This window comes from Trachurus trachurus (genome assembly GCF_905171665.1).
Source record: "Trachurus trachurus genome assembly, chromosome: 9".
NCBI lineage: Eukaryota > Metazoa > Chordata > Actinopteri > Carangiformes > Carangidae > Trachurus > Trachurus trachurus.
Window position 1 is genome coordinate 14,111,781 of NC_139895.1, and position 14,970 is coordinate 14,126,750.

The 14,970-nt window shown below is 40.1% G+C and overlaps 2 protein-coding genes across 2 annotated transcripts; both read right to left on the reverse strand.

The window, feature by feature from the left end:
- Window positions 1–256: 256 nt before the first annotated feature.
- On the reverse strand, window positions 257–6,087 carry psat1 (phosphoserine aminotransferase 1). The gene is made up of 9 exons (XM_083978426.1): window positions 5,964–6,087; window positions 4,812–4,872; window positions 4,448–4,517; window positions 3,642–3,847; window positions 2,505–2,677; window positions 1,755–1,924; window positions 1,302–1,430; window positions 699–836; window positions 257–599 (listed from the first exon to the last, which is right to left on the reverse strand). Exons 1-9 carry the CDS (start codon window positions 6,018–6,020, stop codon window positions 497–499), a joined length of 1,107 nt encoding a protein of 368 aa, XP_083834552.1. The 5' UTR covers window positions 6,021–6,087; the 3' UTR covers window positions 257–496.
- Window positions 6,088–8,635: 2,548 nt separating this feature from the next.
- kiss1rb (KISS1 receptor b) lies at window positions 8,636–14,788 on the reverse strand (the record flags this gene model as incomplete). The annotated part of the gene is made up of 10 exons (XM_083979881.1): window positions 8,636–8,872; window positions 10,104–10,256; window positions 10,345–10,583; window positions 11,040–11,175; window positions 11,708–11,832; window positions 12,057–12,276; window positions 12,504–12,591; window positions 13,258–13,390; window positions 13,608–14,043; window positions 14,732–14,788. 10 exons carry the CDS (start codon window positions 14,786–14,788, stop codon window positions 8,636–8,638), a joined length of 1,824 nt encoding a protein of 607 aa, XP_083836007.1.
- Between the last annotated feature and the right edge of the window lie 182 nt (window positions 14,789–14,970).

Below are 14,970 nucleotides of genomic sequence, written 5' to 3' on the forward strand. Positions count from 1 at the left end.
GATGAATAGACTTTACCTTTTTTTTTTGAATGTGTCGGGCATTGGGGGTGCGTCAGCTAGGTAGACTGGGGTGCACGGCCTAAAAAGTTTGGGAACCAATTCAATTTTAATCTTTTTAAATTACAAACTGAGGCAGGCCAGAGGGAAAACAGCACACAAGATGAGAAATGACACGGTGACATGTATTGTCAAGTTAGATTTACTGGAATGTAAATACATTTTTTCAACAAGTAACAAGAATGACCTACAGTGTGTATATCAAAGCATTGTTTGTCAATAAATCCATTTAAATAGCAATTCTATGAAACGCAGAGGTAATTAAGACATTACTGGGAACAGAAGTGGTTAGAGCTTATCAGGAACTATGAACGAGTGTTACAAAACAGCTGTCTAAAGGCGCACCATCCAGATCCAACATGGATCTCAACTAGAGGTAAACTTTTATTTAAACTGTGCTGAAGCAATGACATGCCACTGTGTGACATTAAGGCCTCTCTTATTGGTGCTCTTTGAGGAACTCTTTCATATAGGCAGCCAGGACTTCAGTGTCCTCCAGCGTCACAGCATTGTACAGGGATGCACGGATTCCCCCAACTGACCTGCAGAGGGAGACAAAGTGTTTTCATTTGAGGGCTTCAACGGCAACTAGTTACCAAAGCAGGTATGAATGGAACAACAAGGAGGAGGCGCAAACTAACCTGTGTCCTTTCAGCGATAACATCCCACGTTTGGATGCTCCAGCCAGAAACTCCTTTTCCAAGGCTTCGTCTCCTTCTTTCTTCCCCACGCGGAATGGCACATTCATGCGGCTTCGACAACTTGGGTCTACAGGACACCTGTAAATATTGGACACAGCAATAGCAATACATTTTTCAATTCCATATTTGAAATCAGTCAATAACAGTGCAGTTGTAAAGGCTTTGTGGATACAATGTAAGATAATTCAAATAGGGGACAGAGAGATACCTTAGTGCTAGGCCTTTAATTTGGTCTGGTAACATAATTGTTTGCTGTGATTGCATTACATACTATTGGTACTTTCTTAGGTCTGTAATATTATTTTTCCCTTTAGCCAACTCATGAAGGAGAGCTCTTGTATCACCACAATAAAAATGTATGCCTGGATCAATATACAGATTTCTAGAGGGACTTTAATTTGAAATATGATAAATATATGATGGTGTAACTCCATCACTCAGTCAGGGACGTTCAGAGTTAAATGGTTGGCCTGGATTACCACTAATGACTCAGTGTTTGACGTTTCTAGAAAGTTTTCACCTCAGAGGTGATCGGATACTCACGCATAGAAACCATTTGAACCGTTGATGATGTCATAAATCATGGAGGACTTCTGCTTGTTGAGTGTTTCCATCGCAGCGCTGCCGCCATTGTTCTTAATCCACTCCAGCACCAGACCCATGATGTAGATACTGGACCAACAACAGGATTGAAACAGTCACACACCATCAAAGTGACACAAACCAGTGTTATGTCCGTTTGTGTTTCTCTTTCACACATCAAAATATAACTGATACTGCTCTCACATCTGTCTGTTAAATATAAGTACTTAAAGGATGATGTTTTAAAATATTTCATGGTCTAATGTAAAATTCAACAATTGTCCCATTGAATTCTGTGTGAATAAGTGTGTTCCTGCTGAGTTACTCCTTTAAAACATACTATAAACCTAAACACATCTGTATTCATAATGCTCAACCAAGATTCTTGCTAAAAAACAGATGGACAGTCTGTACCTGAAACATGGCGGTGTGTTGTAGAGGGAGTTCATCTCAGCCTGCACCTTGTAGTCCAGGACAATGGGACACTCTTTCAGAGCGTGGCCTAACAAGTCCTCACGTACAATGACCACGGTTACCCCGGCACAGCCCACGTTCTTCTGGGCTCCGGCAAAGATCAGCCCAAACTACAAAAGGACACACAATACAAACAAATACGGCCTGGTTGTAACTACCCTATCGACTCATAGGGAAGAAACTGTTCTGTTTGCCTTGAGGGAATCACAAGAGGACTAGAATCAACAGGGATTACATTGCTAAACTGTTGCTTAGGAACTAAAACGCTAATTTTAGTAGTATGTTTATCACAGGAACAGCCATTTGATATTGAGACGTGGAGGTTTAGCATCTTAGCATGCTAACAATACTACCATCAGGTTTTCATTTTTCTCACTCTTCTTTGTTATATAATCTTTATGTTATCATTCTGTATTCCTTATGTCTGACCTTGCTTTTACTTGTACTTCAGCAAATTTGGTTTTGTTTTGACATAAATCAAATTCATAGCTTAGAGAAAATATGTTTTTATCTTATTTAATATAATCTTTGCATTATTATTTTGTATTTTTTAATGTCAAACCTTGCTTTTTCTTATATAACTTTAGCAAATTTGGTTTTGTTTTGACTTCCATACAGTAGCTGTTCTTGCTAAATCAAATTCCCCGCATAGCTTAGAGAAAATATGTTTCTCAGCATTATTGTCCTCACCTTTGACACATCCACGGGTCGGGACAGGAAGTTGGAGGACATGTCGCTGACGAGGATCACTCCGTTTGTTTCGGGTACAAAGTTGTATTCCACGCCGTGCACTGTCTCGTTGCAGCAGTAGTACACGTAGGAGGCCGAGGGGTTCAGGGTCCAGCTGCTGGAGTCTGGGATTTCTGGAGAAAGCAACAACAGAACAGCAAAATGAATGCTCACAATGTTCATCATTTCAGTTATTTGAGGGGTGTTAGTATGTTAACTTTTGCAAATGAGCAATTGACATTAAGCTCGGTTGGTCTGGCCATCACTGATATTGATACCGAATTTTAATCTATCAAATAGGTATTTATTTTTTTCAATATGGACCAAAGAAGTGGACTAACACTGTGATTGTCAGAGCCATGCTGCTAAAAACTGCAACACAGTCTTGCATTACTTTGGCTGCGATATCCATATCATCCTGAATGCTTTAGCAAATACACTTCACACCCCCGGCCTCAATCCAGTTTCTTTGGTTATTTTTAAATTCAGTCCTCTCTAAACCACACTGGTGGAGTGCACCTAAAGGGAGGACAGAGAAACAAGAACAGTCACTCTGACTGAATCTGTTGGGGAATGAGGCTCTTTAATTTAAACCAGCTGTGTGAATGAAAATTTCTCTCTCCCAATTAAATGTAATTTCAAAACCCTGGAAAACACAACTCCATACATTAGGATGAACAAGAATCCAAGTAAAAAAAACCCTAATCAGACACAACCATGTGGAAACGGCTGCTCGCATACCAGAGTCTTTGGTAGTCGGCTCTCTTTGTTGGTTATGTAACATCTTGGAGGCCTGCCAGATTTTAGAGGGGGACTGTCCTAATGCAGCATGAATGACAATGGCCAACTCATAAGAGCTGAAACCACTTTTTAATGGCTATTAAGTAGAACTTTAAGTATATAAGTATAAGTATATATAATATCCTGTGTCAAGAAATGACATGAGTTACAAAAAACTTGTCCTACTAATACATGTAATTATGGTGGTGGCAGTTATTGATGATTTTCTTTCTAATTTCTATTAGAGTACCACATCTCAATCTGTATTCACACACAGCGTGAAGATGATCCGCACCATGCACAAAGAGTCAGACTTACTGGTGTAACTGTCCAGTTTCGGGTGGACAATGTTGACTTTGCCGTATTTCTCCGCCTCTTTCGCTGCTTTTGACGACCATGTGCCGGTCACCAGGTAATCGGCGCATTTGTCCTCTTTAAGGCCAATCAGGTTGAGAGGAACGGCGCTGAACTGTCCAGAGCCGCCGCCCTGCAGAAACATCACCTTGTAGTTGCTTGGGACGTTTCTGTGAAGACACAGGTCATTGTGTTAAACACCACACACAGAGCAGATGTCACCACATACAGCAAAACATTCAACCACTGACACAGTTTCTCAGTATTTATGTTGTGATATTATAATACTGTAATGTCATTAAAGTTTGTGTCCGTATAGTTAGACAGTCAGAGGTTAAGTTGAAATGTGTGAAATCAAAATGAATTATACACATTAGCAATTTCCCAAATCCCAAAATCAAATTAATGTAATGTGGTGTGTACATTTTGTTTTTAACATCAGTTTTGTATTTGTAAATATGTTTCTATTATCTAAGTTTTGTGTTGTATGTATGAGAATAAAGAAGTAACAGAATTAATAGAATATGAAAAGTCAATCACACTGTAAAATCACAGTCTTCTTAGACAGACTGCAGCAAGTTCAACTCTTTCTGATCAATCTCATACATTACATAGGTATTACACAGCTAGGTACCTGTCGACACCGCCCATAACATCAGCCCACTTAAGCATTAAACCTGACATGTAGCTACATGATAATGTTGACACAGAACTGCAAGACTTGTATCACCCGTTTGTGTGAAGGACACAGAGCAACTAAAGTCACTTACAACAGCTCTCGCAGGAGACTCTCTGTTTTGTTGAGGATATTGTTGAAGTCTGACGATCGGTGACTCATTTCTGGTTTGAACAAAATCAGAAACATTTTAGTTTAATCTCATGGTCACTTGTATGATCTATTGGTTAAATGTTAGTCATTTAACACTGGCACTCATCTAGTATAGCAGAGATTCAACAGAGTGAGGAAGCAGGGATCTGCGCTGGGGGATGATACTGATAATGCTCTGCTAAGACTGTTGTATTATTATGGCTGCATTAAATTTAGCCAGGTGGGATGTATTTATCATGAAAAATAAAATACAACAGTTTTGGTTTATAATTATTCAAATGCAACTTGTCTGTAGCTCTACTCACCAAGAACACTGATGCCAATGCCACTGTAGTTGAGGAACTCCTTCTGTGCTTGTAGCAGCACCTGCAACAGGTCACATTATACTTTTATTTCAATAATTGAAACACCGTCAAGAATTATGTTTTCTTTATTTAAAAGAGGTTTCAAAAATAATTTCTGAACCGCATGAGAAATCAGCCAAGTCTGAAACTGAGAAGCAGACTATAGGAGCTGATGAGCTCAATCTTTATGAGTAAGGTGGTGTAGTGATATAGTAGGTCATTCAAATGTATGTAGCCTATTTAACTAGATTGTCAATTACTATTATCAGTGCTGATTCATTTTACAATTAGACAGAAAGAATTAGAAACACATTTAGTGCTTAATTTCACATACAATTTGAATAAAATGAAAATAAATAGATAGATAGATAGATAGATAGATAGATAGATAGATAGATAGATAGATAGATAGATAGATAGATAGATAGATAGATAGATAGATAGATGCTGTGTGTCTTTCTTATCGTTACATTTGTTTGTCCACTGGTTAGTTGCCATGTTTGCAGTTGCAAGTTGCCATGTTTGCACTTTTAAGTTACACAAACACAACAAGTTGTATCTTATCTAAAGTTTGCTCAGTGCGAGCTGTGATTCATTGGCCTGTTTTCCTGCCATCTAGAGGTGGGCTGTGCTGCTGCTGCTTACAGTGAAGCACAAAGGAGCAGGTTTCCACATGAATGAAGGAGGCTGATGCAACTCAACGCTCTGTTTTCAGTCAGTCCAAGCTGCTGAATAACAGATCTCAGACCAGCCTGATTTCTCCCTCACTAGCACACGCCGTCAGGGTCTGTATGTCTGTCTTAATGGGGGGAGACAGGCCAGCACATGAACAGTGAACATGCATGTGCAGATTTTCTTTCTTTCTTTCTTTAGAAATGCGCCTCATCAACCTCATTATAGAGAAGTGAATGAATGAGTCCCGTGAGATCCTGAAGCGTGCATCTGCAAAACAGCCTCCATCATCACAGATAAATAAAATCTCTGTTCTTGTTAAGTTGCATTTCTCTTTGCTTCGGTTCACATTCGGCTCGGTTTTGATAGCGTTTCTTTTTCTTCCAAGTATCACTACAAACGCCAAACACGTGCAAATGAATGGAAAGTGTGTGCACTCACGGACTGGGGCAGTTTAGCAGGTCCGGCTCCAAAGTTGATGGTTTGTTTCTGCTCCATGATGGAAACGGGTTTGTGTGCTCTGTGCTGCTCAGCCGGTGGATGTTGCGTCGCCTCTGGTTGTTTCAGCGGATTGAGTGATTTCCTCCTCGGCCTCAGCAGTTGCTCTTCCACCGCTCTCCTCCAGCACTGACTGGTCGGCCTGGGTGCCAATTACGTCGTTGTCTGCGATGTTGCGTTCATGTCCAGCTCGTAAAACGCGGAAACTCGACCAAAAAGATGTGATTTATGTAATGTGTGTGCATGTGAACTGCAGCAATATGTTGATTAATAGAAAACTAGTCGGCAACAATTTCTTTATTGAAACATTTTATCAACTACTTATCATCAATTTTACATTTATTAACACATATGAAGGCATCATAATATAGGCTAATTGGCAGGATATTCATTATTATGTCTCATAACATAAATAATGATAAAAAATATATATACATAGGCCTACTTAAAAGAGAGCATATTCATCATATTTCTTTGAATACAGTCAGCAACTACTGCAACAGTCAAGTTATAGTTTCAACATTTGGTACCAGTGTTTTTTAACTGTTGATTGGACCAAAAAAGCTGTATGTAGATGCCCTCATGGGCCATGGGAAATATTTAATAAAGAAAACAGTGTGCAGATAAATAAATAAAAAGAAAAAAGTATTCATTGTTTGTGGCCATAACTTAGCCCTTGCAACATAGACCAACAATAAGCATTTGGGATTAGAAAAACATAATGTAAAATGAAAAGTGAACCTTTTCAGGGACACATAGTAGCCTGTATTTCTGGACTGCTGTTCACAAAATGAGGAGTGAGAATTTTGTCCCCATCAATTACACTGAAAGTTCATTATGACAGGATCAGAAACAGAAACAGGAGTGATGATTACAGCAAGAAAAACCCTGTATGGAAGCTGCCTCTTGTGCAACTTTGTGGATATTCCAATATTTTCCAACATCACCTGAAGGCAACACAAAGACCCAGCCAACTTTCACTGACTCATACTGAACAGGGACACTGATTGCCAGAAAATCACCAGCAGATGGTGTTTCTCAGTGTGGTGTAAAGCAAATATTGGTTTTAAACCACGATCGATAACATTTAGTCAAAAAAGTTGCCTGGGTGGCATCTGTCTCTTTAAGAACAAGGGAGAAAAACAAACGTCACAAATATCTGGTCCTACCAGTTTTAGTACCATGGACATCCTCCTACATAAAACATTCAGCTCTGGCGGGATTTCTAAATTGAATTTGTTTCCTTATAGTTTAGCTGGTTTACAAAGGCTGTAACCTTTAACATGCGTCATCAATAAATAAATGGGCTCTGCAGCATTTGGGACATTTCGAAATCAAAATACAGGTCAACGTATAAAGTCTAATAGAAGTTGCACCTTGAGGTAAGAGGAAGAGAAAGGACTTCTGGGTAAGAGCATATATGCACTGAACAAAGCCATGAACTCAATAAAACAACACAGAAGTGGAGAAACACACACACACACACACCATGATTTATGTTTAAGATCCCTTGTATATTCTAGTGTGTAAATACAACACTGTCTCCAACTGTGTACGTTAATATAATATAGGCTGCTCACAAGTACAGCTTACCTGAGCACAATATGAGCCTGAATTAATGAATTAATGAATAATAGGGCTGCACAACTGACTGCAATGTAATCAAAATGAAAACAGGGCTCAAGCTAAAGTGATAAAGGTAAAAATATATCACAATATTGTTCTCCACTGTTTAGCACCATAAATGTTGTATTGCTGCAGAGACGCCCTGGCCGACACATCATATCCTTAAGACGTAAAGGGACTTGTTTGTTTCACATTATCCCAAAAATCACATCATAAATTCTATATTTTTAGTGAAAATGACAAGCAAAGATAACCATTCACACTGAAATCAAAATAGCAACATCTGCATCTGCCCATATAATCACAATATGACGATTTTGAAAGAAATTGCAAAAACACAGTAAAAGGTGAGTGTGCACAAGCTTTTACACATCTAGTACTGTGTAACTAGAAGAGCTGGTATCTGTAACAATGCTCCACCATGGTCCCCTAATATATATATTTTTTTAATGATATAACCAAAATACAAGAGACAGGAGATAACAGCCAATCTACTAACATAACAGACAGAGCAGATTGACTCAGAAACCTAAACAAAGATGCATTCAGGAACATGTGTAATTCTTGTGCTGTACAATTTTCTTTTGAGAGACTTTGAAGACGGTAAAAAAAAAAAAAAAAAAACAAGCAGGAGCTGAAACATTGTGACGTCCAGTGAACTGACAGCGATCAGTCCAGCTAACCCCGAAAAATGTGACAGAGATAATTGTGTTTGAGGAGCTCGTGAAGGTCACGAGAGGCTTCTGACTGATTTGCTCTTTTTAGGAGATCACATGACAGGGATTGCTTGTGTGTGTGTGTGTGTGTGTGTGTGTGTGTGTGTGTGTGTGTGTGTGTGTGTGTGTGTGTGTGTGTGTGTGTGTGTGTGTGTGTGTGTGTGTGTGTGTGTGTGTGTGTGTGTATATGGATGAACGCTTAGAGCACACTGCTCTCACCTCCAGAACAAACTATAAATAAACAATGAAGTGTCCAAATGCCCAGTGTGGCCTTTAGGATCCAGATGAAAGAAAGTGCATCTCTGCTTCTCCTTTGGGAGCCTGACGATCCGTCTCCCCCCCGTCCACCGCATCCATGTTTCCCACCCTGACTCTGCCCCTGGTGCGCCACACAAACATGGCAGGGAAGGCGTGTTTGAAGGCCTTTCTGAAGTTGTTGCCCATGAAGGCGTAAACCAGCGGGTTGACTGAGGAGTTGGAGTAAGACATGCAGTGACCCCAAATCTTCAGCTGTTAGAAGATTAAAGGAAAAATTAAAAGGAGACATTAAAAGACATGGTTGTTTTCCCAGTTTGTCTTTAGATTATATCCTTAATGTTACTTGATATAGACAAAGAGACTCTCCCAGATAATGTCACGATCCTGTAGGTTTATGTTCATTTCACCAGTTCACCTCAGTCCGTCCTAATGCTTAATTAATTTAATTTAAACCTGACCTACATTCAATTGCAGTGCTTTCTATTGTATCTACCTCTCCTGCACCGGTCAGTTCAGGACACTGTGGTTTCATAACTGTGAGTCATGTGACATTCATATAACTTATCCTACTTTATCGCTCTATTGCCTCTTTAATGCCTCCGCATCACAGTGTTGTTTTTCCTGTTCTCCCTCCAGAACTCAAACGCCTCTTATAAAATCACAGATCTAAACCCAGATGACTATGAATGGAAGCTGATTCCCTCCGTAATTAAACAAGCAGCAACTTGTGAAATAATGTCGAGCTTGTTTTGAAGCTCACATCTTCAGCTGTGCAAGTATTCACGACATTAGTAGTAGTAACTCTGCTTGATTATAAATGGGGTAGAAAGTTCTCATATTGTATAAAGACCTACTATCTAGACTACCTTTCTTTACAGTGGAGTGGACATAAGGGACTTCTTTTAACAAATCAGCTTAAACTGTTCTTCTCTCTGAATTCATTAATTCTTACACTGCTCTCCTGTCTGTACTGATGGACAATTTTACAGTGCTGTTTTCTGTAGTGTTCATATTAATGGATTTATTTGACATACCTGACATCTTATGACACAAATTTACCTTTTTACATTTTACATTCTGTTGTTTTAGATAATAAACTTGCTGTTAAGTATTCTTTGTCTACCTGTCCAGGGACAACAGAAAACAACAACACATGCACTGCAAAAACTAACTTTTAAAGTCAAAAGGCACATCTGCTGCGTTTTGAGTTTTGTAGCACATGTGTTGTTGTTGTTTTAAGTTGCAGTGCATTCAGGGACACAGTAATTACTCTGGTGCAATTCAATTTATTGTGCATTGCCACTGTATGTGGTTGCCACACACACACACACACACACACACACACAATGTTAGAAATTGTCTAATTGGCTTAATTGTCTCCATTAAATTGTACATTTAGTCCTGATACAGATAACTAGAAGTTAAACAGTCAATAAAATAATAATTATTTATATTTCAACCATTGATCTGCAGAATGAATCACCTTGTAGAGGACGTAACTGCGGAGGCCAAACGCTTGTAGGAGGATGCAGACCTGGATGGGCCCCCAGCAGAGGAGGAACAGGGCCACCATCACCACCACCATCCTGGAGACTCGCGCCCGCACCGCTGCCGCTCGCTGGGCCTGAGCCTGAAGCTGGAGTCAGAGAAATAAAAATGTTCTGTCCTCTGTGGATTTAATACATGAAAACAAGTTGTTTTTTTTAACTATATCTTTCTCTTACTTGGTAGTTACTGTCGATGGGGTTCACGCTGGCTTGGCCCATGCGTTTGAGCATGAAGGCGTAACAGGCAGTGATGGTGAGCAGGGGCAGCAGGTAGACGGCCAGGAAGCTGTAGATGATGAAGGCTTTCTGGAGGCGGGCCGAGGGGAAGACCTCGCTGCAGTAGGTCTGGGGGCCGAACCAGTACCCGGCCTCCAGGCGCTGGTACACGGCCACGGGGGTCGACAGCAGCAGGGAGCCTGGAGGGGACAGAGGACAGGAGGTTTTCACATCCTCTAATGCAGGGGTTCCCAAAGTGGGGGTCGCGACTCGCGAGGCACCGAGAGTGGAGTCGCGAGATGATTTCCAGAATTAAATAGCATTTGAAAATGATTAGAAATACCACATTTTAGCTGTAAATATAAAAAAGATAAAAGTAGTAGTAGTCAAAATTCAAAAGCGTCAGTCTGTCACACTGTGCCATATTTCTGCGGCTGCTGCTGGAATCTCTCCTTTATCCTGTTGCCAAAATGTCCATCATATGACTAATTCTCAAGCAGCAAAATAATAAACATCAAAGTCGAGGTGATTGACAGAAGCAATAACTTGTGCACATGTTAGCACAACCTCATAACCAATGTGTCTAGAAGGGTGTGTTAAGTGTCATGTTTTCTCTTTTTTTAAAATTTGAATCCAAGTTTATCCAGTTGTGTTACCTATCCAGATGGACACAGAGACAGCCAGAGCCATGCGGGGGGTGCGGTGTCGCAGCGACTGTAGAGGGTAGACGGTCACATAGCAGCGGTCCACACTCATGGCTGATAGAGTGATACATGTTGCCTGAGCAGTCACCTTTAAAAACATACATACACACACACAACACAAACACAACAAATATTATCAAATTAGTTTTATAATTTGTGCCTCTTAGAATCAGATTTTGTAATAACACTTAATAACAAAACAATGCGAAGTGAAGCATGATTTGATTCGTGCTCTTTATTAGTCTCAAATGTTTCACTGGAAAACATAGTAGCTTTTATCTGTCTGTATTTAACACACATTTTATATTACCTATTTGAGGCACATTATTTTCATATCATATTTAATTACAACATAATACACAATGATTTTCAGCTATAAAAACAACACGAATTCTGGTGTGTTAAGACATGCAATAACTCATATAGTACTAGTTATTCTGCACACAATAAAAAAAAGTTAATATCCATAATACTACAGTGCCTTAAAAAAAACCTGCAGTACTACACCATGGTATTTTAGTCATCATGCCATGACAGTATCATAATATTACAGGGTAAACATTAACATCTCGGTAGTGGCTCTGATGATGTATTTACTTGTTTGTGAGAGTGTCTCTAACCTGCTGAAGGTAGTTCACCAAACGGCACATGAACTCTCCAAAGATCCAGCTGGGCAGTGGGTACAGAGTGGCAGTGAAGGGCACACAGCACACCAGAAACAGGATATCAGTCGTAGCCAGGTTGACTGGAAGAGAACAACAAATGTGAGATGTATTCAAGGGAGGGAGTCACCATAATTCACTTTAAATAAGTGGATTACTACTAAAATAGGCAGCTGCTGAGATATGAACAAGTAAAAACTCAAAAACTAACACTTTACGACTTTTCTATTGTGATTTAAATGTTTAAAATGCAAAAATGTGCCTCTTTTTTTTGTTATTCACAAATCACCATCATTGTTGTTGTTACCGATGTAGAAGTTGGTGACAGTCTTCATCTGCTGGTGTTTGGTGACCACATGGATGACCAGCGAGTTCCCGACCAAGCCGACCAGCATTATGAGACCGAAGAAAGTGGGGACCAGCCAGGCGTCCACCAACACCGGCGGCCCCCGTCCCTCCAGAGCTGTGGACCTGTTGCATGCAGAGCCACAGTCTGGACCCTGATCGGCTGCTGACTCCACCATCATCTTCACAAGTCAAACCCGGGAATATTTCTGCAGAGCACGTAAACATAGTTGACATTTCTGTGTTTGCCAGCAACATGCAATTGATTTAAAATAGGAAATGCAACAAAAACAGGTGAAATGTGAGCACAATAAAAAAAAATCATAATTATATCAATATTAAATGTAGATTTATGACATAAAACATCATCATATATGTTTTCTAATGTATGATAATAAGCTTGTCTTACCTGTGTGGTGCTCCGTCTCTCCTGGTGCCTGATGCTGCTCTGTTCTCTGCAGCTCTGAGATGAAAGCACTGTTATAGACCCACCGTATCTGGGTGGTGGGAGGGGGCTCAGAGTCATTTTGCGTCGAGCGTGTTAATGCGTGCGAAAGAGCGAGAAGCGTCAGGAGCTTTTAAACTAAACTCCAGCATCACCTGTAATTAACCAGGACTGTCTGCCCTGCAAAACAACTGCAGCTGGAAGTAATTTCCTTTTTCTTAAACTATTGCAGATGAACCTACTCTTGACTCACACTAAGAAGTTATTCCTCTTTTTTATTTCATTATCAGAGATGTAGCTGATTCACTGCCTAAAACAGCAGAATGAATGAATGATGAATGATGAATGACGGAGGCAGCAGGTGGTCGAGGTGACAGGACACAGTGACCTCCAGCCACTTCCACCAACAGCACTTGTTTTCAAAGCCGTCATTACCACAGCAAGTGACAAACCATGTCAATTTGTGTTTGTGTTCAAGTACAAAGGTTGATTGTTGATTGTTGTTTAATATATCGTCCTGACCAACAACTGTATTTTAGAGGATTTATGTTTGTGTGCCATAAAAAAGGAAGTTACGTTTTCTTAATACACATTAAGCTGAAGCTGTTCTGTTTTTTTGTTTTTTTGTCATTTTCAAATGGACAATAAAAAGAAGAAAGGAAAAAAGACAAGCTGACTTTGCTGGTTTCAGTTTGATTTTATCTTTTCTGTCACTGACTGCCTTTGAAGAGGTGGAGGTGGTGAAGAGGAGGTGGATTCAGACGAGTTGCGATGAACTCCATGTTTCTTTGAGGCCCCTGAAAACAGCTTCTTCTGTAGGTCTGTCAAGTTCTCAAAGAACCACTGGTTGACTGGCCCCAGAGGAGATCAAACATGAAATAATAACATTAATTATTGTATTATTATTATTATTCTAATTGGTGTGAATATCTATGAGTCTTTACTGTGATACTGTGGCCAAATTACGGCCTCTTAACCCTTAACATCATGAGTTGGTCTCAGCCTGTGTGTGTGAAATGTGAGATATGTAAATGATTTAATGAATATACTAACAAAGCAGTAACTGACCTGTTTGCGTTAACACTGTCGGTGGCATCAGTGAAAGCTGTTTGGTCCAATCCTCCACACCCAGGATGTTTGGATGGATCTCTGGCTTTGTAAAACGTTCTCCCACTGAGTCTGAGGGCAGCGTCTTAGGTTGTTCTAGCAACTGTAAGACGGCGACAGGACTGAAGGTGGTGGTGGTGGTGGTGGTTTGGAGGCGTTCCTCCTGTGCAGCGTTTAGGTTTGGAGCAGGTGAGCTTTCACTCAGGTGGTCCCACCTCAGATATTGACGCTTGGTCAACCGGCTGATGTTGACGGGGAGGACGGCTCTGGATCTACAGGTCCCACGGGCGTCCTTTAAGGCGGAGAGGGTGGGCCTGATGTTTCCAGGGTCAGTGATGTGTGTGGTGTGGGGAGGTCGGGGCTTCCTCTCAGCCAGAGCCTTCAACAGGTCTGAAATCTGAGAGGGGGTTTCACAGACACAGATTCTCACCAAAAACTGCATCCTTCAGTCACAAGACACATATGAACCCAGTCTGATTGTTGTAGCATGAGCTTAACTTGGTCTTACACTCTGGGTAAACATTGTATGTTGAACTTCAAAACACAAAATCAAATGTTCTGTGGAGTTGTAGGATTTTATTGTTGTTCTGTTCAGTTTCAGTTCTTCAGCCTTCAGTTCAGCTTTGGTGAATGTCACATTTTTCATGGGAGTTATTTCCAACGAAAACATTTAAATAACCCTATAAGTGAATGAACATGCTGCAACTTTTACCTTCTGAGGAACCAAATATTTTCCTCAGAATTTGGTCAATAATAACAGAACTTAATGGAAAGTAATGACTTGACATACAATCATCAGGTGGAGAATGATGCTGATGTAACTATTTGCTAAACCACATGTTGGGTGATGTTAACAGTTTGTTCTGCTGCCTAAACATGCTCAACTTAATCAATTAAAGCAGTTTAGATATGTTTTTGTGCTGGTTTTATGTTTTTTTTTAGGTGTATACATCCAACTTTAGCACCCCCTTCTGGTGATGTAATGCTTGACAGATGAAGATGTAACAAAACACCTACTGGTATTTGTTTTATAACCATATCTTGTTTTATAAAAACTTAATAAATGCTGTGTTATATTTTGTTACCTTCAGCCCATGAGTCTCTCTGCTTTCAGGATCTCCAGCCTTGTTTTCATTGTCCATGACCCTAAGACCCTTAAAAACAAGGCATCCACATGTTATGTCATTAATATCGAACATCTAAAATTATAATAATTAACATAAAATATTTTCAAAATGACCGTACCTCCCTCTCCTTCTGCCTTAATGCAAAAGCCTCAGCAGAAAGGAGGCGATGTCTTGTGGGTTTGCAGCATAAAACCTGC

What these genes read in the sequence shown, in the direction of transcription:
- psat1 (XM_083978426.1), bottom strand. Translation starts at nt 6,020, where the DNA reads ATGGAGCAGAAACAAACCATCAACTTTGGAGCCGGACCTGCTAAACTG. An exon ending in AGTCTCCTGCGAGAGCTGTT is followed by an intron (nt 3,848 to 4,447) that starts GTAAGTGACTTT and finishes GTGTCTTCACAG; the next exon opens with AAACGTCCCAAGCAACTACA. An exon ending in TTATCGCTGAAAGGACACAG is followed by an intron (nt 600 to 698) that starts GTTAGTTTGCGC and finishes CTCCCTCTGCAG; the next exon opens with GTCAGTTGGGGGAATCCGTG.